At 41.4% G+C, this 22,487-nt stretch overlaps 2 protein-coding genes across 3 annotated transcripts in view; both read right to left on the reverse strand.

Annotated features, from left to right (window-relative positions):
* Positions 1-2,978: 2,978 nt before the first annotated feature.
* Positions 2,979-15,600, reverse strand: Bub3 (BUB3 mitotic checkpoint protein). 2 transcript variants are annotated; one of them, XM_004838765.4, is made up of 8 exons: positions 15,402-15,600; positions 14,781-14,975; positions 14,158-14,227; positions 12,039-12,190; positions 8,204-8,362; positions 6,018-6,195; positions 5,556-5,772; positions 2,979-3,324 (listed from the first exon to the last, which is right to left on the reverse strand). In XM_004838765.4, the coding sequence occupies exons 2-8, from the start codon at positions 14,973-14,975 to the stop codon at positions 3,315-3,317; spliced, it is 981 nt and encodes a 326-aa protein (XP_004838822.1). In that variant the 5' UTR covers positions 15,402-15,600; the 3' UTR covers positions 2,979-3,314. The 2 variants fall into 2 exon arrangements, with proteins under 2 accessions (XP_004838822.1, XP_004838821.1); XM_004838764.4 differs by having other exon boundaries at positions 2,979-4,554; positions 15,402-15,592.
* A 3,410-nt stretch (positions 15,601-19,010) lies between these two features.
* Hmx2 (H6 family homeobox 2) overlaps positions 19,011-22,487 on the reverse strand; it is a 7,949-nt gene continuing 4,472 nt past the window's right edge. The window contains exons 2-3 of the mRNA XM_004838766.3: positions 20,942-21,210; positions 19,011-20,073 (exon numbers count right to left, since the gene is read on the reverse strand). Coding sequence (XP_004838823.1) covers positions 19,520-20,073; positions 20,942-21,209 — 822 coding nt within the window. The 5' untranslated portion in view covers position 21,210 and the 3' untranslated portion in view covers positions 19,011-19,519. The remainder of the gene's footprint in view (positions 20,074-20,941; positions 21,211-22,487) is intronic.

Raw genomic sequence — 22,487 nt, forward strand, 5'->3', positions numbered from 1 at the left:
ATACATAACTTGTCAATTATACTTCAATGCAGCTGGAAAACAATTTATCTCCTATAATAGGATTATGACATAATTCACTTCTTGTATTTTCTGCAATTTTTCTACAATGAACATCAATTCTATAATTAACATATGAACTAACAAAGCCAAATGTCACATCCAGTGCACTGAACTGCCAGAATTATATTTCAATTAATTTTATTGTAATTTTCTCTTTTTTTGTTGTTTTTTGAGACAGGGTCTCACTATGTAGTAGTTCAGACTGACCTTGACCTCACTATCTAGCCCAGGCTGACCTCAAACTCACAGCAATCCTCCTGCCTCAGCCTCCTGAGTGCTGGGATTACAAGGGTGTGCCACCACACCTGGCCTCAAATTAATTTTAAAGCGACTATGTCACCCAGCAGTATTACAGTAGTCCAATATTCACATGCCAGAGTATACAAAAAGATGCAGACCCTGTTCCTGATACAAATAGGAGAGTAAGATGTGCACATATAAAAATGTCAAAACACCAGGCAGTAGAGTACTGCCAAAAGGTACAGCAGCTCGAGGCACTTCATATATGTTTTGAGAAAGGGCACATGTATTTATTTGTGAGCTACAAGAAGGATGAAGCACTCCATGGAAAAGGGGACTTTGTACAGGAACTTGCAAGATTCAAATTAAAACCTGAGGAGGCAATTCAGAAAGAGGAAAAGCCTAAGCAGACTGTGACACTTGGGTATCAACATGAGCCTCTGAACCAAATAAACAGCCTCTCAGGACACGAGAACCCCAGTGCTTTCTGGAAATGAAAAAGGTAAAAATGACAAGGGAAGAACAGACAGCAGACCTGGGATCAAAGAAATTTGGGGAGCACTAAGTTAAATTTACAAGGAGTTCTGCAAGCTCTTGATAAGCGAATGGCCATGAAGTCCCCCAGGTGAGAGAAGAGAGCTAGTCTTACTTGACCAGATTCCTTTCTTCACTGAACATGAAAATGCCTTAGGAAACACTACAGATTAACAAAGGCAAAACAATGAAGAGCAAATGGGCAGTTTGCCCTCAATCCTTATAATAAAGCCAGGATTTTCCACGAACAAAGGATGGCCTACTAACACACTTTTAAGTTTTTCCAGAGTGAAACTCAAAACCAGATACTGTTGCCACCATAACATTCCCATCTCATCTACTTATCAAAATTCCCAGGAAAGGTCTGTTCCTATTCTTCTGAGAACACTTACAGTCAGCAGTCCATTCCTAATGATCTGAAGGCTCTGGAAGAAGCGTGCCTTCTTAGGAAATTATTGAAGGGCTACTATGAAATTAGGAAACACAAGAGGATTCCAAGTACAGCATGATAAACAGTTCTTTAAAAAATTAGCTGGGTACAGTGGCAGATGGAGTGTTTCACGGAAAAGTAGACCTCGAACAGGACCATGCAAGACTCAGATTAAAACCTGAAAGAGCAATCTAAAAAGAGAAGATGCCTGTTTGTTACTTGGGAGTCTGAAGCAGGAAGATCACAATTTCAAGGCCAGCCCGGGCAACTCGGTAAGACCCAGTTTCAAAAAAAAAAAAAAAAATCTGGAGATACAGCTTGTGAAAGTGTTGCCTAGCATGTGTGACGTTGAGTTCAATCCTCAGCACTACAATCTATCAATCAAAGAAATCTTACAAAAAGTACTGAGCAACTGCTGCAAATTACAGGTGGTAATGCATGTGTTGTAAAAATCAGTTCAGGGCACCATAACCAGCATTTAAAGAAACACTAGATACATCACATACAGGTAGGGCAAATAATGTTTTATAAACCATTTCTCTTTATCTGTTATACATACTATATTGACTATACATACTATATTGACTATATTGTGTTCTGGACTGGTGTTCAAAATTTATTTCCTACTTGGGTCACAGATAAAATGTTTGCAAATCAGTCCTCTACAAGACAGAGGGCTTGGACCGAAGGCTGCAGCATTCACTGAGAAGGCCACGGAAACTTAGCAGCAGGAAGAAAAGAAAGCTAAACAGAAGAGGGACTTAAGAGTATGAATAAAGGAAACCAATGAAAATGCTAAGGTAACTACACCTGGGGAACTGAGTGGCTATAATCACAAACAGGTGATCATGAAGGAAAGCTGGTTAAGTGGTACACAGGGGAGGCAGGGAGGTGCATTTGCTTTCAAGAGACAAGAGACCATCCAGATGAAACCCCAAAACAGCTCTCCCACACAACTTTTATTTATTTTTTGTTTGTTTGTTTTTGGTACCGGGGATCGAATTCAGGTCCTTGCACTTGCACAGCAGGCAGCGAAACCACTGAGCTAAATCCCTGGCCCTCCCACACAACTTTTAAAAAAAGTCTACAACATAACTTTAATTTGGTCACTTTTAACAATACTGTATTAATTCTTTCAGTTATATAATGCTTTTAAATTTAAACTCTGTCCTCAACAAGGTGGTTGTGACAGTTAAAAGCATATAATCACACTAAAGAACTAATACCATCAGTTAGTTCCTGGCTATTACATTATTTACCATCCCAAGGGCTTCATTCTGATTTAGCACTTGATGGAAATGTCCAGAAGAGCCTGTCATTTGGCTCCCTGCATGTGGACAATGATTTCATCAGCACAGAGACGCATGAGCCATGTGTGCTCCACGGCACTGGCTCCACTAAGACAGCATCATGCCAAAAGGTACCCCAAGGCTGCTATACTCTGTGCCCGTCCTGAGGGAAACTGTACAGTTTGGCTCTAGAGCCCTGCTGATCCACCTAGGGGACACAAGGGAAATGGCTGAACTCCAAGAAATCACTTTATCCAGGACTGAATCCCCAACATATAGCAGACTACACATAATTAACTGAGACAGAGTAGACTTTAAATGTAAAATGTCATCCTCAACATGTCTGTGATGAAAAGAGTTTTGCTTTACAGAAGCCATTTTATGTATAAATTACACTAATTACCAATATTTAAAAACATCCAACATTTAAAGGTTCTGAATTTCTGGTTTATTAGGCAGCAGGGAAATAACAGGTTTAGATTATGCTACAAAAAGAACCCATTGCTCATAAACAGCAACTGGGCTTGCTTGGGGGAAGGTAGGGGAAATTCTTCAGACTACTGTACAAGGACACAAAGACTTCTCACCCTAAGGAAGGTATTAAACAGTACAAAGACAAATTTCTTGTAAGACAGAAAACAAAAAAATTCACATACTAAAGAACATCTCCATAATAACTATAACACATCCCTTAAGGGATAAGCATGTACTTGTAGGAAGCAAACAAAGCTTTCCATAGAGAAACCACTTTCACGAGATGATTAGGTGGACCTGCAATGAAGAAAATACATTTCAAAAGATGTGTTCAGACTTACACTAATTTTTCACTAAAATACTTTTAAAAATAAAAATAAAATTCTTGTCTTTATCAAAAGATTTAAAAATATACCATGGATAAAATAAACTTCAGCAAATGTCTAAATTCTATTCAGAGACATACACTTGCAAATAATATAAATTAAAAATAAATTGTGACAACAAAAATACTATGTGGAATTATTTTGACTAGGCCAAGCTAAGTTCGCATTCTGCTTTAAGGCATTACATTGAAATGAACCTCGTTCTTACTATATTTTCTTTTTAACCTTAATCACCAGCGGCTGGATAACCAAAATGGACATGAGAACTATATAAATGTCAGAGAAATATGTAAACCTCATTAATGTTTCCAAAAATTCATTTAGAGATAGAAACAGGTCCAAATAGATGCCTGTCTAAATGTACTGCAATTACGTTACAATTATTTTTCCAAATACACAGATATGCTCTGTCTTTTCTCAGCTAATTACTGACTCAAACAATTTGCCCTTCTGGGATCAATTGTTTGCTAATAAATAATTGTTTACAGTCACAAAATGATGTTAGAAGGTTTTCTTATTAGTTTTCCTTCTGCACCCTAATAAGATTGAAAACTAGCTGATTCCCAAGAGTCTAACCTTAACCTCGCTTTGTTTAACAGCCCAGGAAATGATGAACCATCTGCTCCAGAAAATAATGGACGGCCAAGAGGAAATATTGTTTAATTGTATATTAACCTCCTCATGAGGCAGTCTGAAGCAGCTTTAGAATTGGCAGCTATAACCAGCAAAAGAAAAAAATGGCTCAAGAGCCTTTTCCTCTGCCATTTAAGGTCCAGAAAGAATGCAAAGGGATTTTTATTACCTCTATTTATTTACAAACATTTATTTCCGCAACGGAAACAAAAATCAGCAAGGTCAAAACTGACTCTAAAAAGTAGTCATTCCCTCCCAATTTTGTTTGCCTAAATACCTTTAATGCAGCAAATCATCAAACAATCTCAAGCACTTAAGAAAGTGTTTATTTAAAAAAAATCAATAAAAACCTCTTTTCCAATATTTTCAAGTTCTTATAATATTAAGATTAATATTTTCCCTGGTTTCTTTGTTAATAGTAATAAATCCACCATTGGGGAGTACAAATTGTTTTAATATCATCAACATGGCACTTAAGTAAATGAAATCTTGTCAAGTACATGGTGACCTACAAGTTCAAAAGAAAAAAAGAACAGGATGAGATCAAAATGGCCGACCAGGACAAGAGATATAAAAGTGACAGATTAAGTGCAAACACAGCCTTTCATTCAACAGGCTTCACATGCTAAGAGTTTTCTAAAGTAAACCCTGTAAAAGCATGTATGATACTGAATATTTAATACTCTGCCCCCTCTTAGGGCCTCCACCAATTTAGCAAGGCTATGATACCCATTTTAATTCAGGAAAGTACAGGAATCCTGAAAATATTCGGTAATTCCACAAATATTTATTGAGGACTTCCTTCAATGGGCTGGGAATGGAGAAACAGGAAACAGACAAAGACACTTAGGGGAAGACATTTTACAGTATAAAATGTGCCTAAGTATCAGTCTTCCCAGAGCCCAGTAGAGGTCATTAAGTGGAAAGTTTTGCTCTGTTGGTACCAAAAAATGTAAATGGTTCCTCTCAGTCAACAATTACAACCAAGAGCCAAAGACATCCATGAAAATTTGAAAACTAAGGAAACTCACTATTCTAGACAAGGCCGTACTATTCTAGGTTTCCAATAAGACCTGAAGGTCATTCACTTTGTGTAAATATTATAGAAACAACCTCTGCAGAGAGGAAAGATTTTTGGCAATTCAAATTCTTAAATATCTTAAATAGAATTTACTAAAATAAATTATTCTTGAATTCCTCAACTTAATTTTGAAGCAATGAGCTAGTAATAACCCCAGAGATTCAAATAATAGAATAATAGAGCCTATTCAAGAAGAATGAGAGTTTGACATTCTTCTCTACAAAACAACTAGGCACAATTTTATCCATCAGACGTCTATCAACCTACGGATATTGAAAGCTTGGGAGAACAAGATAAAATCAACTCCAACCCTACAGTCAGCTGTAATATCAAGCAGGCATCAACAATGCTATTCATGAATTTAGAAAAATTAATAAATCCTGGGTTGAATGCAAGAAAAGGCTCAAATACAGGTGAAGCATACTCACTTGGGTTTTGTTTCTGCATCTGTCACTTGGCGAATAAAGATACCATCTTCAGGATGTTCCGTGTCATCCATTTCATACATATATGATGATGCTATTGCAAGTGTAGTCCCATCATTGCTGAAGGCAAGTGATGCGATGCTGGTGGGGTACCGATGAAACTGGCACAGTCGCTTTTTGTTAAATGGATCCCAAATATTTACAAAGCCATCAGAACCACCTGCAGTAATTTCAAACCAGTTAAAATGGCTCTTAACATCAGATACAGAAATAACTATTATCTTAACAGCTAATTTTTAAGGTCAGAGAAATTACATTTCCCCCAAGAAGTATTTTTCCCTAAATATCTAAAAAACAAATACAAACTTCTAAAAATAATTCTGCCTAAGCACCAATGGTGTTCAAATAATTTTTAAAATTCTCTAGTCTTAATAATTACATATGGGTTAGCAGGCCATACTTCACCTGTAGCAAATGTATTGTGGATGTTATGAAAGGAAATGGCATTGACTGGGTAAATCTGCTCAATATTATTTTCTTTTAGTCTGTGACATTTGAAGGCATACTTCTTCTTCTGCACCTCAGGGCTTGGGTCCAAGTATTCAACTGCCACTCGGCCTTCAATAGAGCTCAATACATAACCCTGGCAAAAGGGAAGTAGAAGACAAAAGTGGTAAAATCCAGCTTCCAAAAATAAAGCACTACTTCCCGAATTCAATCCACACTAAATAAAGATGATTATTTTAGAAATAAAAAGAAATTACAGCCACACTTTAACAAAGTGTTTAAGCTGTATTGACATAACTATGACAACTCTAAAAATGTAGTTACAAGTATTAAAACCAAGGGGCCAGGGATTTAGCTCAGTGGTGCTGCTGCCTGCCTTGCAAGCTCAAGGTCCCGAATTCGATCCCCGGTACAAAAAAAAAAAAACAACTATTAATACCTGTTTATGAGAAATAAGTCTATCATCTCTTGCTTTCTTCACTGTAACAGCACTTTAAACATCATAATAAAAAATGTCTACTTATTTTGTCACACTTGAACAAGAATTTTTAAGTGTTAGTATCATTTACTTGTTTCCTGTCCAGAAAGAGACTCAAATTTCTTCCTTCAGTTATAATGCATTGTTTTATGTTCTAGGCCTCTTCATCTCTAACAACTGTAAGAACTGTTTCCTCTGCAGGAAGCATCAATAATCCAAATCGACCTTAACACCAGTCTTCCATCTCAGTTGTTCTGCCTCTCACATTTACTACAACTAGTCAGGTTTGCACATAACACAGACTTTTGGGAATGATCAAAAGTGGTTTACAATTTCAAACCTTTTCTTGCCTTTACGTGACAACATACCTTAAAAAAAAAAAAGGTAGCAGATAATTTGCTGAATATGAAATCAATGTTTTATATCTTTTCTTATCCTTCAACATATGAAAGTTATTTCCTAAAAACTGTTCTTAGAAAAAAAATTCAGTAAAACACTATTTTAAGTTTCCAATATAAAGTGGAGACAGTTCTACAAAAATTTTAAGATACAGACATAAAAGTTTGTACAATGCAAGCATATTTTAATTATATACTATATTTAAATCTCTTTAGTTTCACATAACTACAATTCCTATCAACAGAAATTTACAAATTCCTGAAAAAAAACTGTGATCATCATCTGAGGTACTGGCCTTTTGAGATAAAGAGCCAACAGAATAACTGACATAACTGCTTCAAATTCCACAATCACTGAAGGACCGCCATGATTTAAAACACGCCCACTGTTTTTAATGAGTTTTCCTTTTACAAAATTCTTATTGTAGGGCCGGAGATTTAGCTCAGTGGTTTTGCCACCTGCTGCGCAAGCACAAGGACCCAAGTTCGATCCCCGGTACCAAAAACAAAAAAACAAACAAAATTCTTATTGTAGCTGAGCACACCACCAACTCCCCCTTACAAGTTGAAGGATTAAGAGAAGAAGGTAGGTCACTAATAAACTTACTAATCTCTTTTAATGGTGATGGAAGGAGACCCAACCTACACATAAAGAGTCCTTAGATGAGGAGCACTGCCCCATTAACCTCGATGGAGTTCGGTTTTTTAACATCAAAGTTTTATTATCAGATAGAAGAAATAACTATTACTATCAGGATTACAAGAAGGTAAAAAGAGAACAGCAAATTCTACAAAACTAAATTTCCAGATTTAAGTTTTAATTTACTGGTTTGTAAACCTAAAATACCTGCAAAACTCTTTGGTTAACCGTAAACCTAACAAGCATCCTGGACCAGGATCAACAAGAAAGCAAGACTCTATTCAATCCACTGAGTGATCCTGTGAAGATGACTTAACTTCTCTCACCATCAAGCTCTTTTCTAAAATGGGGGTTAATATATTATCTTTTTTTTTTTTTTTTTTTTGGTACCAGGGATCGAACTCGGGTCGTTGCGCATGCGCAGAAGGCGGCGAAACCACTGAGCTAAATCCCCAGCCCAATATATTATCTTTTAACAAAGGTTATCAAAATACTAAATGAAACCAAACTTAACAGTGAATTCTAAGTCATTACTCAAAACAAAAATTGCAAAAGCTGTAGCCAAATCATTATTACACAAGATCATATTATTTTTAACTTCCAGAAAATGGAAAGGTTAGGTCAGTACCTGCTTGTTTGGAAATGCTCGTATGCAGCGAGTCTGGTATTTCAGGCTGGACTCCCTGCGCTGCTGCACATAGCCCATGTTCCGTAAGTCCCACACTAACACTCTGCGGCCTGCTGTACCCACGATCAACCGGTCTCCAGACACTGAGAGTGTATATACCTTTTAGGAAAGATCAAAACTTGCTAAAAGCCATCTACTTTCTGAAAATGGCATTTCAACCCCAAATAAAGTCCATCGAATCACAAAACCATTAAAAAGTTAGCTTGATCAAGGTTCCCAAATGCAGGGAGGAATTTTAACATAATGCAGTTATTCAAACCAAATAATTCACAAAAAACACCAAACCCGGGATATTCTTAATACTTTACCAAATGTTCTACAAAAGTACATTCTAATTCTGTAGAAGTGCCTTCGAAAACCTAATTTTTTGGTGTGCTTTTCTTTTTTGTTTTCAAAACTTAACTAAAATAAATTAATCAATTTTCCCCAACCTGCTTGTTTCATTTAGAGACAATATAAAAGTAGGGGGAAAAAAATACTCAAAAATGAGACTTAGTAAAGCCATGAAATTTAAGATACCTTTCAGTAATCTTCTGGCTTTTCATTAAACAATAATTTTCAAAGTTATTTCTCTGACTGCCTTTTGCAGCTCTAAAAAGCTTGACTTTTTTCCAGCTGTTAGACTGAATAAATAAGCATTCCTGGGAAAAATGAGGGAGCCATCATTACCTAGCTGTTTGTTTTCGGTGGCACACAAACTCAAAATTTAAAGACAAGAACAGTGTTCTGCCCCGTAGTAAGGCTAATTCTTACACCCTTACATCATACTAAACATTCAAGACACAGAAGTTCATCTTTAGGGAAAATTTTAAAAAGCATTTAATCCCCTAAAAGTGTCTATTATTTTCTTCCTAATGCTTTTTCTGCAACATTAAAATTTCCACAAAATTTTTTTTACAATAAATCTTAGAATTTCCTGCAAGGAAAACACTTAGTAGTTTATTTATAAGTATAATGCTACTTGGAGACCAGAAGTGCTAAATTCATGAAAAAGGCAGCAAAAAAAAAAACAAAAAAAAAGTCCTTGAACACTTTACATGTCATTTAAAAAAAAAAAATCTATACTTGAGATCCATAATTGATTATTTTCAATTAATAAGCAATTCTAATCTTATTTTCTACCCTGAAGAATTATGATAAAAAATGCAGTGGGGGCTGGGGATGTTATAGCACTTGCCTAGCATGAGTGAGACCCTGGCTTTGCTCCCCAGCATCACATGAAAAAAAGTCAATAGGCCCCATCATATGTTAAGACATCTCTTTAACACTCAGTCATTAAACCATATGGTTAATAACCACTAGTACATTTACCACCAACCACCAGGAAAAAAACTAAGTTAGTTACCAATGCCACAAGAGCAGTCTCTACAATCTGGTTTTAAAACTCAACTGGTGTGACCAAAGGAAATACAAGAATTGAAAAGATTGAAAATAACAGATTTAGTGTGTGCAGATCTAAATATAAGGAGTATTGTAAAATCTATCACAGTTTATTTAGAAGGCAAAACATTTTTAGAAAAATGAAGTTAGTCTAAGATGTATGAAGTACCAAACCTAAATACAGAATCCAGAAAGAAATCGATTTATAATGGTACAATCATATTGAGAACTTTACCTTAAATCTTTACTATACAGGTGACATACAAGTTTCTAATACTGCTTTCTATCCCCACTGATCATAAATCAAGTGAAACCACTGTCGTGCTACTGACTAGGCATATGCATTTATCAAAGAAAGTATTAAAAAAAAATGACATAATGAACCTTGCTGAACCAATAAGCAGCTTGATTCAGTGTGGCTGTCCATTATATGATATTCCTTCAGCAATTTATCACAGTTCTTAACATGTTACATACAACCATAAATCAAACTAGAAACAATGCAATTATTTTATTCTGAACAAAGGTCTCACCAGGAGTAGATTCAACTGTGATATGACAAAAATAATGGCTCTTTGGATGCACCACTGTATATAATGATGGCTAACAAGAAATGAATAGTATATTTACACTGAGGAAACAGACTCCAGTGAAAGATACCTTTAAGCTGCTAAAACAATCAATCTTTAAAATTACCACCTGATAATCTGATGAGGCTATAACAAAAATGCTAAATTATACTTTCATAATACAGATCAAAAGGCTAAAGTAATATGCAGTTTCAGTTTTAAAAAGCTCCATTCACTAATGATTTTCAAACTACATCTGTCAGTATTTATATACAAAGTGTTATCAAAATATATGGTAAATGTTTAAATTTGTAAGAATTTATTTTAGTAAAACACTTTGCCATTAATCCCCCACAAAATAACCCACACACACACTTTAAACAGTCATCCCATTGTTCTTGCGACTTTCTGAAGCAGTTCTGGAAGCCCTCTTTCTTGTCTTTAGGTGGGATAATGAAAAATACAATGAATGCTGCTGTTGTGCCACCCAATAGAAAAGCAAGCTTGTACAAACGTTACAGTGCATCTAACACTGCAACTTCTGGCTCTTCCTCAAAATCAAAATGACCATGAGAAGTGAATGTTTAGAATCAATTCAGGACATCAAGGCAGCCATGACAGGCACAACTAAAGACACTCGTGAAAGAGAACTTTCAGAACTGCTTCAGAAAGTGCCAAGAACAATGGAATAAACAAGGGGGACTTTGAAGCAAGGGGGACTATTTTTGAGAAGTATTAATGGTAATGTGGCTTTTAATGTAATAAATTTTTTAATTTAAATATTTTTTATCATACCTCATACACAAAAGGGGTGACTGAAAACTACAATGAAACTTTAGATTAAAAAAAAAAATCATAAAAACTAAGATGCATCATGTTCTGGTACAACGATAAATGTAAATGTATTTTATACTAAAATGTACCAATAAATATATATATTTTAAAAAGAAAAAAAAAAAAAATCACAGTAAGGTACATCCCCAAGAACAATGGGATAAGGGTTTTGAAGCAAGTGGGAATATTCTAAGAGGGATTAATGTCAATGTGTCTTTCACTGTAATAAATTCTCTTTTTGGTTTCTAGAGACAGGGTCTCTCTATGTAATTCATGCTGACCGTCAATTCCCTGCATGGCACAAGCTGGTCTTGAAACTCATAGCCACCTTCCTGCCTCTGCAGGAAGTGCTGGGATTATAGGCATGCACCACCATACCTGGCTGCAATAATTTGTTGTTGTTGTTGTTAGTACCGGGGATCTAACTCAGGACCTTGCGCTTGTGAAGCAGATGGCAGAACCACTGAGCTAAATCCCGGCCCTACAATAATTTTTTTAATTTAAACATTCACTGTATCTTTTTGGAACACAGGATATCTTTCTCACTAAATTTGAAATGATAACCCAATTTCATCAATAGTCAACTCAAATGAAACTCTGAGGTCACAAATGAAAATGAGTGATGCTCCATCCCATTTTCTTGTTTGGTCACTTGAAACCCAATTTAAGATAATTGACGAGTTTTTGCAAAATGACTTCTCTGAAAAGGTAGTGAGCTCCTACTCAGTCCTGAGATTTAAATTATTAACAATACATAGAAACATGTTCATTTACACTTGTGCTCTCTAGTACTAGTGTAACAACGGACAGAAAAAGATGACCAGAATTCCAAAGTTAATTTCCTTTGTATTAAAGCATTTCTACACAGTTGGGTTTCTAAAACAGACACTGTCCACCCTCAATCTCTAAACTAAACGGCACATTCATCAAACACACATCAAGACAAATGACCCCATGGACTACAATTCTTCTGATAAATATTAAAATCCTACCTTTTCAGGCTGAGAGAAGGTGCCAGCATTACAAGGAGTTCTGGGATCCCACAATTTAACTGTCTGATCCCAACTTCCAGTAACCATCACATTCACTTCTGGACAGTATTCAACACATCTGATAGGGGCATCATGGGTTCCAACAAGATTTTCTATAGAAAAAAAAAAAAAGCTCTACTCCTTCCACTAAACAGATTCCTCAAATGAACAACTAAAGGAATACTCAACCGTAATGATTCTGTTCATCGAACTCCATGAAACTGTCTGCAACCAGAAAAATCTATGACTACAAAAAGTTATGCATTCTTCTCTGCTCACCTTACAATGTACAGTTCCATTTACTAGGATGGCATGTATAAAGAATACCTTGAATTTCAAATCACATTAAAATGGTGGCACATCTATTACCTTCCCCAAGTGACTCTAGGCTTACTAGGAACCCTGTACCTCTACGTTCATCTAGTACAAGACCTGTCTGATATGTTGAGTGAACAAATGAGTGGAAAACTCTACTGTTTTGGATCTTGACAACACTCATCTTTCACATTAAACCAATACTTACAAGAAGTTTATTTATGTGGTTACACAATTATGAGAGCTGAGGATGAAGTTTTACCTTCACTTGGTTTTCATGGCAAGTCAAATTTCCAGCATATAACTTCTTTCCTACCAATTTCAACTTCCACAATATTTCATTTATTCATTCAACTAACTACTAAATGTCTACTATGTGCCAAAATCCATACAACCTGCTAAGAATACAAGAATAAATAGTATTAGTCTTGATTCTCAAGAACATTACCTTTTTAAAAATTATTTCAAAAAGTTCAATGGTACCTTGGTTCATGAATTTAATTTGTTCCACAATTCTGAGGAAAATGGCCATGTTCATGTTCGCGCAAAAAAGATAGCCGCAGTCATGTTCATCACCCCATGCAAAGTTCACAAACAATAGCGAAATTTGGCCAAATGTTTCTGTTTGTGAATCATATTGTTCACAAACAAAAGCACTCATGAACCAAGGTCCTACTGTATCTCAGGTTTAGCAATGACCTTCAAAGAAGAAGCAATTAATTCTCTTAAGTAAATCTATTAAATAATCTTTTCACCTGCCTCACAAGCGCAGGGACCCGAGTTCAATCCCCAGTACCAAAAAAAAAAATCTTTTAAGTTTGCTTTTACCGAGTTTTCAAATAAGCAGGACTTAAACCTACAGGCTAATTTACTACACAGGGCAAAATACTGACAAAGAAAACCAAACACAAGCAATTAAAAACTACATAAGAAAGGAGCCAGGGATTTAGCTCAGCACAAGGTCCTGAGTTCAGTCCTGAGTACAGTGCAAAAAAAAAAAAAAAAAATTACATAAGAAAGTGACTTTCACACAAAAAAACCTTTTCCGATTAGATGCTTGTATTTTTTGACAAACTGCATCCATCTTCCCACCCAGCCTCTTGTCATCCAACCTGGCCTCTATACTTTACATCCCTGTGCCCTGCTACCTCTTTCAAGTATACCTATGACTAATGTGATGACAGAGAACTCTGCATTTGAGTTTGAATTCCAATCTCTACTCTGCTTCAGTGTTATCATAAAAACCTGAGTAAGTCATTTCATATCTGAGATTCTAAGAAATTACTTCCTTCCAAATGCAACTGAACTATATATTCTACTGCTACATCACATACAAGCAGGACTAATATAAACTTGCTTAGCTATTTTGTCTTTTTAACATACTTTCCTTCAGATTAAACTAAATTAGCTTCTGAAAAAGAGAACCCTAAAACACCTGCACTGTCCTGGAAAATCTTAATGTAAGACAGACCACTACAGGATCCAGTCTACTTCTAAGGACCAGGTAAAGATCAAATTCTTATGTATTACTTCATGTAAACACTTAAAAGACAGTGATCAAAATGGGCTTTACTGCAAAAATAATGTGATCAACTAATGTTTACCATTTAAACAAAAGAATCCTAAATTCACAACCACTTTTACCTGCACCTATGCAACTTAGCCATTAAGTAATTCAGCAACTACTCTTCCTACATAAACAATTATATCTTAATATAACCTTAATATATCAGTGAAGAAAAACTGGTAAAAAATGTGATATTACCTTGATCAGTGTTCAAATCATGCATTTTCAACTGATGATCTAATCCCCCACTCCACGCATGTGTTGGATCCTATAAATTAAAGTTTTGAACCATTTAAAACTTGCAGAGCTTTACAGAGCATTTCAAAATTCCTATTTTTCCAGCCAACTACTCAGGCTGCCCTCAGAATGATATACTGAGCAGTTATTCATTGTAAACAAATACAAAAACAGTACACAAAAGTGGTCAGCAATTTAAGCAGGCTGCTTTAACCTGAGGACTCCAATAGCTGAGAGTAAATAGGTATTCCTTGTGAACATTACTTTTAATAAGGCAGCTAAATTAGTCTTGCTGCAAATTTCAAATACAAGTATCATATGGCCAAAGGTTATAAGATTACTCTGTAACTCTGACTTTCAAAGATCAGACAGAGCTTGCATGTCCTCAATGCCAAAACACACATAAAATTCACAAAAACCATACCTGGCTCAAGGCAGGTACAGTAAGTATTCCACAACAGCTAAGGAGCAGTCCAAATAATTCCCCTTACAGAAGCCTCTACCCAATACTAGCAATGCTATGCTACTAACATGGTGTAACATAATACAGTAAGAAGGCAGGCGTGTTAACTGAGGCCACCTACATAGAACGCGCAGTCCAGGACCGCGCCAGTGTGCTGGTACTTGAGCCGCATGGAGTTGGCTGGTACGTCGTAGAGCCGCACCGACGTGTCCCAGGAAGAGACTAGCAGGAACTGGGAAGTATTGGGGCTGAACTTCACAGAGGAGATGCCATCCTCCGGTGGCTGGTTCAACTTGAACTCGTTAGAACCCGTCATCTGCAGAACACCAGTCGGGTCAGAGCTCCCAAGGGTCCCGAGGTCGAGGGCGGGCTAAGGCCAGAGGCGGGCCGCGTACGTGGGGGGGGAACCCCAGCAGGTAGAGGTGGAACTAGGGCGAGGAGTCTGCGCCTGCGCAGAGCCTGAACCCGCCGGGGTCGGGACTCGCCCACACCATCCCGTCCCAGCCACGCCCCAAGGCGCTAGGCCCGCTCGGCCGCCCGCTAACCGCACCTCTCGGCCTCTCCGGCCACGAGTCTACACTTGGTTCTTCTCCTCCCCTCCCCCGGGTCCACAAAGTAATAAAAGAAAAAACGACAAAAGCAAAGCCCCCACCCCCCACCCCGCGCACACGGCTCCGCCTGCAGCGGGCCTAGGAAGTCTGTGGCGAATCCCCTCTGGCGCCGTGTCGCCTCGCCCCGCTACCTTGGCCTCCCAACAGAAGCAAATGCCTCAGTCTCCAGTCACGGCCGCCGCCTCCTCGGTTCCCTCGGAGCTGTCTCCGGTTAGGCGATGGACGCGGAAAGGAAGTTCCAGTACAGGCCTGCCATTGGTTGGTTTCAAACGCCAACGGCTGGCTCTAGGCAGCCGATTGGTCCTATCAGTTGCCGGCCTCGGTCAACGCAGTCATCCTGTTCCGGCTCAAAGGGAAACCGCGGTTTTCCGACCACGTGGTCTCATCACGCTCCAAATTGAGGCAGCGCGCTCAAACTGGAGGAGCAGAAACTCCAACTCCCAAGAAGCATCTCGCCAAGGCAGCGCTCACGCCTGCCCGCGCCCCTACGCGGCACGCTGGGAAACGTAGTTTCCGTAGAGTCGAACCCCCTCCTTGTTCTCTAAATAGTAGGCGGCAGTCCAGCTCTGCGCCTGGCTCTTTCCCGCCTCGGTCTCTCAGACCCAAGAAGCCCATTTTGGTCAATAGTCCTATAGAGCTAAATTATTCTTTTCTTTTCTGGGCGTACATACGCTTGTCAAACGAACCAAAAATTGAAGTAGAGAAGGAACTATTGCTCCAGTCAACTGCACTATTTTCCCTTGATTTCTCTCTCAATTTCCTGTAGTTTTCACCTATGAACCAGGGACTCACATTTCTCATTGTGTTAAGTTCTGCTGATCGCACAGAAACTCGTCTTTATTTCTATTATACTTTGTCTCGCCACCCCAATCTTTCCACATTTACTAGGCATCCATGTATGCCAGGCCTAATTAAAGGTTCTGGGCAGACGCATTTAATCAGACTAGTCTTTGTTCTGAAGGAACACCCTGTCCAGGAGGGAGTACAGACTAAGAAACAAATACTCTGCAATGTGTTAAATTCAAACAGCTTCTTGTAGAGATACGTTCATCGTGGAATCCTAAAATGATAGCAACAAACGTCTCCCTGTCCATCTTGTCCTCAGTTTACTACACTTTCTCACTCCTGAGTCCTCCAGAAATACAAAGATCAAGAAGGCTGCTTCGATAATAAGAAGTGATGTTATCTCCATGAAAGAAACACAATTCTTAATGGGTAGAACGCCGTGACTTGATTGCTCTTGCACCTCAAAGTCTTACTGAAATTTTTCAATGTAATCCACACTACAACTTCTTTTTTTACTGCCTTTCTAGAGAAAAATCCTTATTTTGTATAAAGTGGGAGGCAAATGTTGGGGTTAAAATGTTTAACTTTGAAGGTATATTAATGGGAGAAAGTTGTTGATCTTTATGCATTCATACATTCTGAATGAGATGCACTTCTGATTCCTGACAATAAACATACACAAAACCCTTCTACCTATTGCACCGATGATGTTACTGCTAAAAGATTCTTGCCCTTTTTTCTCACTAGTCCTTGTATTGAGTTCTGTGTCTTCTCTTTCAACAAGTTGGTGTCCAAGTCGAAAATTTTTAAATGCAATGCCTTACTCCCATTCTAACTTTAGCTAAATAATTTTATCTCGTGACTTATTTGGTTGCCTCTGCCAGTTGTTTATTTAATTCTATTAGTGTTTTGAGATTCTGAGCATAAATTACCCACTAATAAAATAAAAATGTATTTCATTATTCAGTGTGTGTATGATTCAGGTCCCTCTGGGAATGCAGTTACAGCCCAACTCAATTTGAGTTTTAAGAAACGTCAATCTTTTAAATCCAGTTTAGAGCCTGAAAGGAGACTGATGATTTTGTTGATTATTCAAATGAATTGATAGGCTCAAAATAGGAAATCTGGCAACAATGGATTCTTGAACATTTTAAATCGAAATGCAGTCATGTTTGTGTGTGTGTGTGTAAAAGTTGCCTGTAAGAGAAATTCCTAGAAACTAATTACACTATTGGATCACCTGTAACTGCTAACTTCTGGATTATTAAAAAGGGTGAGCTATACACTATCTGACACAAACTGGAAAAGGATCCTCCCCTAAAATCTAAGAATAAACTCTATCACTAAATGCCTATATTACTAGAGGAAACTCCCTCCTACATCAGAAGCAAGCCTAAAGCGAATGTTTTGACTCAATACTATCAAAACCCTCATTAAACCATAATCCGTTAAAATGAAAACAAATATGGTATGGATGGACTATTCTCACACAAGAAGTTGCTTGGAAGTAATTTGGTTGTTTCTGCATGGAATATTCAAACAGCAACGTTAGGGGGAAAGAATGTAAGAAGGTCATCTGAAGATGAAAACCCAGTAAAATAAAATGTATGTACACAATAAATCAGAAAACTGATCTATGTCACTTTTGTTCTCTCTCTGACAACCCAAAACTTAGTGTAGGTTCTCAACACATACTAGGACCCAGTAAATATTAACGTGAACTTGGTTGAAATGCAGTAAATGCAATTGAACCAAGTACGGTCATCTTCTGACTTGGAACAGTGGTGATTTTTCAAAGCCAATGCAAGAAGAAAAACTTGGACAATATCAGAAAATCTTTTTGGTCAGGCATTTAACACAGAATACTGTGGGTCACATAAACGTTTACAGATAATCTGTATATTTCACAAAATGCAGATAATTTTGATGCCTTTTGGCTCAAAGAGACAAGTCTCTCACCCAAATGTTTCCCTTCTAGAGGCAGACTCCAGCTTTTTGGCACCAACTTAGCGGGATACCGGCGGGAGGCTGAAGGACCTCGGTCTACAAGGAGCTCCCTCGTGTTTCCATTTTCTACATTTTACAAGGAACAGGTGGCTGCGAAGTCACCGGAGAGAGGGGCTTCGCTTTGCATTACTCTTACGCGGCTAATCTCTCCGCGCAGCGTCTTCTTCGCCCCAGCCGCGGCGGTGTCTGGGCACCGAAGTCCTTGGGCGCCTTCGCCGCGCATCACTGCTGCATACAGAGAGCGGGTGCTCGCTGGCTAGTCCTCTAGCCATTTAGCCAAGCACAATGCAAACTACTGTATTAACAACAAAAGAGTGGGGGGAAGCGCCTTTGCTCCTGCGCCTTCTTTCCGACCTCGGATCCCTGTGTGGCTTTGCTGCATTCAGCTCCTGCTACGCGTGAGACGAGAAACTGTGTCTTCAGCTGAAGAACTGTGCTTGGCTGTGAGCCGGTCGCGGCTCAATGCGACACCTGGACGCTTTACCAGCTGAGAAGCGGCGCCGCCGCCTGCCCTACGTTGGAGAAGAGGCACTCAGGCCTAGCTTGGGCTACGTCGTCGTGTGCCCTGCTGCGGCCGAGCCCAAGGCGGTACAGTGCAAGGAAGATGCTCTTTGCGCCCTGGCCCTGCTCATTCCCTGAAGGCAACCGCTTCCGCCGCACAACCAGCCTCCTTGCCTTTGTCTTTCCAGGCGCGGGCTCTGGAGCCAGATCCACCCGGAGTGTGCCCCAGCCCGCGCCAAGATTATGGGGACTGCAAGTGAGGACTGGGAAGTGTGGCCGGAGCAGCGATCACTTCCTGACATTTTACCCTTGACCCCGCCCCGCCCTCCACGTGGAACAACCCAGAGCTCCGCCACTGAAAAGGAGAAAGCCTCCTGCGCCTTATTATGCAGGATAACCAGTCCCTCCTTATCAACGATGTTTAAAATGTTTTATTTTTTTCTTTTAAAATATTTACAGATCTGAACTATCCCCATTTCACCCCTACCCATCCTCAGGATGAAGGAAACGAAAAGAGGTGATTAGATCAATGTCCAAAGCCCCAGAGAGTCTGATTTGGCCGAGTGTGAGTGCGTGTACATATACCCAGGTGTATACATGGGCAAGGAGTATATCTAGTTTCGTTGGTGTTTTCAGATTTTTTCCTACTAACCCAAGCCGATCTGGCCACAACTCCCTTTCCCGCCACAACCCAAAAATAATCCCCCTCCAATCTGGTTTTCAAAACGCATTGGTCTGGTTTAGGTGGAAAGCAGGCGATCCGGCTTGAGGAATGCCGATAAATACCCGAACAAAACAAAAACGTAGGGCAGAGCCCATAAATAAGAGATAATGAATACACATGGTGTATTTCTTAATATTTCTGGAAACACGCCCTTTTGCCCTGGAGCCCTGTGAAGGGTGCAAGCCGAGCCAGGGTCCGCGGGCAGGTGGAGGCGGGTGGCCGGCGGGCAGGTCAGTAGTCGAGCTTGTTGTACAGGTTGTAGAGCGGTAAGGCCGAGAGGTTGCTGCTAGGGTAGTAGAGCGGCGCGGGGAAGGCGAGAGAGCGCGGCACCGGCACGCGCAGCAGCGAGCTGTCCCGGAACACCAGCGGCATGCCCACCAGAGTCTGCGCCGACGCGTGCGCCATGTTGGCCGCCTCCAGCTCCGCAGAGAGCTGCCGCTTCCACTTGTTGCGGCGGTTCTGGAACCAAGTCTTGACCTGGGTCTCGGTGAGCTGCAGACTGGAGGCGAGGCAGGCACGCTCCGAGCTGCTCAGGTAGCGCTTCATGTCGAAGGTGGACTCCAGCTGGTACACCTGGCTGCGCGAGAAGACGGTGCGCGTCTTCTTCTTGGCCGCTCCCACCTGCCGCTCAGCACCGCCGTCCCGCGGCCGCTCGGGCCCTGGCGAGGGCGAGCCTGCGGCCAAGAGCCTCTCTTTCTCCTCCTTAAAGTCCGAGTGTGAAGGGGAGAGGAAAGGCGTGCGCTCCGAGCCCGCTGGCCCAGCGCCTCCGCTGCCTTTCGGCGTACCTGAGGAGCGAGAACAGACAGGGAGGCCATGGAGTTATAGAGTCCTCCGGCTCTTCCCAGGACCAGGGGGTTGGCAGACACCTTGGTCCCATGTTTCCAACCCCCTCCTCTTCTCCCTTTTGCTGCCACCCAAAGTTCAGCACCCAGGCCTTTAAAAGCAACAGGAGAGGAACTCAGCTAATTTGAGGCTGGGGTCTGTGGGCCCCACCCTTCTGAAAAGACAGGTGGCAGCAAGGGGAGGAGGTCTGGACGGAGAACATTAAGATCATTTAAACGGAGATTTTGCCTTGTAATAACTGAGCTGGAAGAGTTCCTCCAGCTTTATAGGGTGGCATAATTTCACAGGTCATTTATTTGTAAATCATGCTAAGGACTAACGCCGGGCCCTCCTTCATCAAATATTGTAAAGAGGAACCATCTCTAAAACGCACGATTGTCAATCATCTTAGAGTGCTAATCATTCCCAGGGGGTGACAGAGACAGAAAGAGGAGGGAAAAGACGAAAAGAGATTGCAGTAGACACAACTCTCACACTGGACTGACAGACTTTGTGTCCAGAAAGTATCCCGTATACAAAGAGATTGAAGGCAGAGCCACATGTACCGCCGGCCGGGAGCCCGGCCTGCTGTGGTCCACTTTCCCTGCAACCGAATCTTCCAAAAGACGCCCGAGTCGCGCGTGGGGTCTGTGTTCCCCTCCTCCTCCCGCCCGGGAGGCACCACATCGCGCGTGTTCAGTCCCCTCACCCTGGACTCCCAGTGGCCACAGCTCCGGCCCAAGGGGGCCCGGCTCCGCAATCCTGGTGGGGCCCACAGCCTCGCTCCCCTCGCGCTCACTCGCTGCCAGGCTGGCGACGTGCGATCCTTACCCAGACAAGGAAAAGGGATGGGGGGATGGTGCTTGGGGCCCGGCTCCTTGGGACCGTGCGGGTCTGGGCAGTAGCAGGCGGGCGCCTTCCAGCCGTCGTCCGGCTCCTCCTCCTCCGAGGACACGGACAGGCTGCGCTTCCTGGCCGGCCAGCCGACGGGCTCCCTCGGTGCTTCCGAGGGGCCCCCGCCCAGGATGGACTGGATAGTGAAGCTGGAGACACCACCGGCCGCTGCACACCCCTTGCCCACATCTTCCTTGCTGCCCATCCTGGATTCATAAGAAATTGGAGGAAACCAAGAACTCCCTTTAGAGATGGTCTGGATGGAAGGTGGTACAAGCAGGCAGGCAGGCAGGCGGGGGGGAGGGGCGGGGAGCGAAGCCCGAGGGAGGGGGCAGCGAGGCTGGCGAAGCGTCCCTTCCGCGCGGGGGACACGCGGGCGCGGGACGGCTGCGCAGGGGTCCCTCCCTGCCGGGCTCGGTGCACCCGCCCAGCCCGGGTGCGAATGCCCCTTCCTAGTGCGCCAGCTAGCGGGGTCTCCGGCGGCGCGGAGGCGGCGCGGCCTCATTTGCATAGAGGTTACCCGAATGCGGCCAATCGCAGCGCCGCAAAGTGGCCCCGGAAATTTTCAAAAAGCTCTGGCCAGGCTCGCAGCGCGGTTGAGCCCCCTAAGGAAGGCAGAGAACTCGACAGGCACTAGCTATGTCTAGGGGCGTCCAAGGCCAAAAGCAGCGCAGATTCCAGCCAGAGTTCCTGATCTCTGCCGCGACTCGGAACCGGGTCTCTCAAGGGACTGAAGCAGCACGGGACTCCAGGCTGAAGTAGGCCCTCGCCTCCGCAGGCGAAGGATCCTCGCACCTCTGGTGGGGCCCAACAGGCTTCCACTACCCTTTCCTCCCCTGGCAAGAGCAGCGCTGTCACTCCCCGGCTCACTACGAGTCGTGTGGATGTGGGGTGGGCTAAGAGCTGGGGTCTCGGACTGATCCCCTTACCCTGAAAGTGCAGGAGCAGACAGCTTCTGCCCTTCCCCACCTGTAAACTCCACCCCTATCACGGACCAACAAACTACATGATTTTAGGGATGGGGTAGTCCTAAATCTCGAATCCAGAGAACCTGGTTCAAATACCAATAGCACCTATTACACTGAGCGTTAACATGAACACGTCTAGTCTCAATCAAAGCTTGCCTGCCCTCAGGTGAAGTGAACTCGTTAGCCTCTCCTCGGTTTTGAAGATCGCCTCAGGTAGGGATGGAAAAGCACCAGAAGATCCGGAAGCGCTAGCAGCGCAACACAGTTACTTCCCGAACCTTTACTGAATAGCCCAAGGGTCGCCTCACAAACCCTAAGTGAATTTTTGTTTTTGTTTTTGTAAATTAAAGATTTCTGAATTTGTAAAAATAAAATAGAACACGCTGTCCCAGGAAGGAGGTGGTTTTAGGGACACGGTTTTAGAATTGGGCGGAGTCCATTCAAATACTGACTGAGTGACCTTAACTACACAAGATAGCTAGTCCTTCTGAGCCTCAGTTTCCTCATTCCTAAAA

The sequence above is a fragment of the Heterocephalus glaber genome, unplaced genomic scaffold (assembly GCF_053883595.1).
Source record: "Heterocephalus glaber isolate CG9 unplaced genomic scaffold, H.glaber_assembly_v1.0 deba00001497, whole genome shotgun sequence".
Lineage (NCBI taxonomy): Eukaryota > Metazoa > Chordata > Mammalia > Rodentia > Bathyergidae > Heterocephalus > Heterocephalus glaber.

What these genes read in the sequence shown, in the direction of transcription:
- Bub3 (XM_004838764.4), bottom strand. Translation starts at nt 14,975, where the DNA reads ATGACGGGTTCTAACGAGTTCAAGTTGAACCAGCCACCGGAGGATGGC. An exon ending in TCCTGGACTGCGCGTTCTAT is followed by an intron (nt 14,228 to 14,780) that starts GTAGGTGGCCTC and finishes TTTAATTTATAG; the next exon opens with GATCCAACACATGCGTGGAG. An exon ending in CCACAATACATTTGCTACAG is followed by an intron (nt 5,773 to 6,017) that starts GTGAAGTATGGC and finishes AAATTACTGCAG; the next exon opens with GTGGTTCTGATGGCTTTGTA.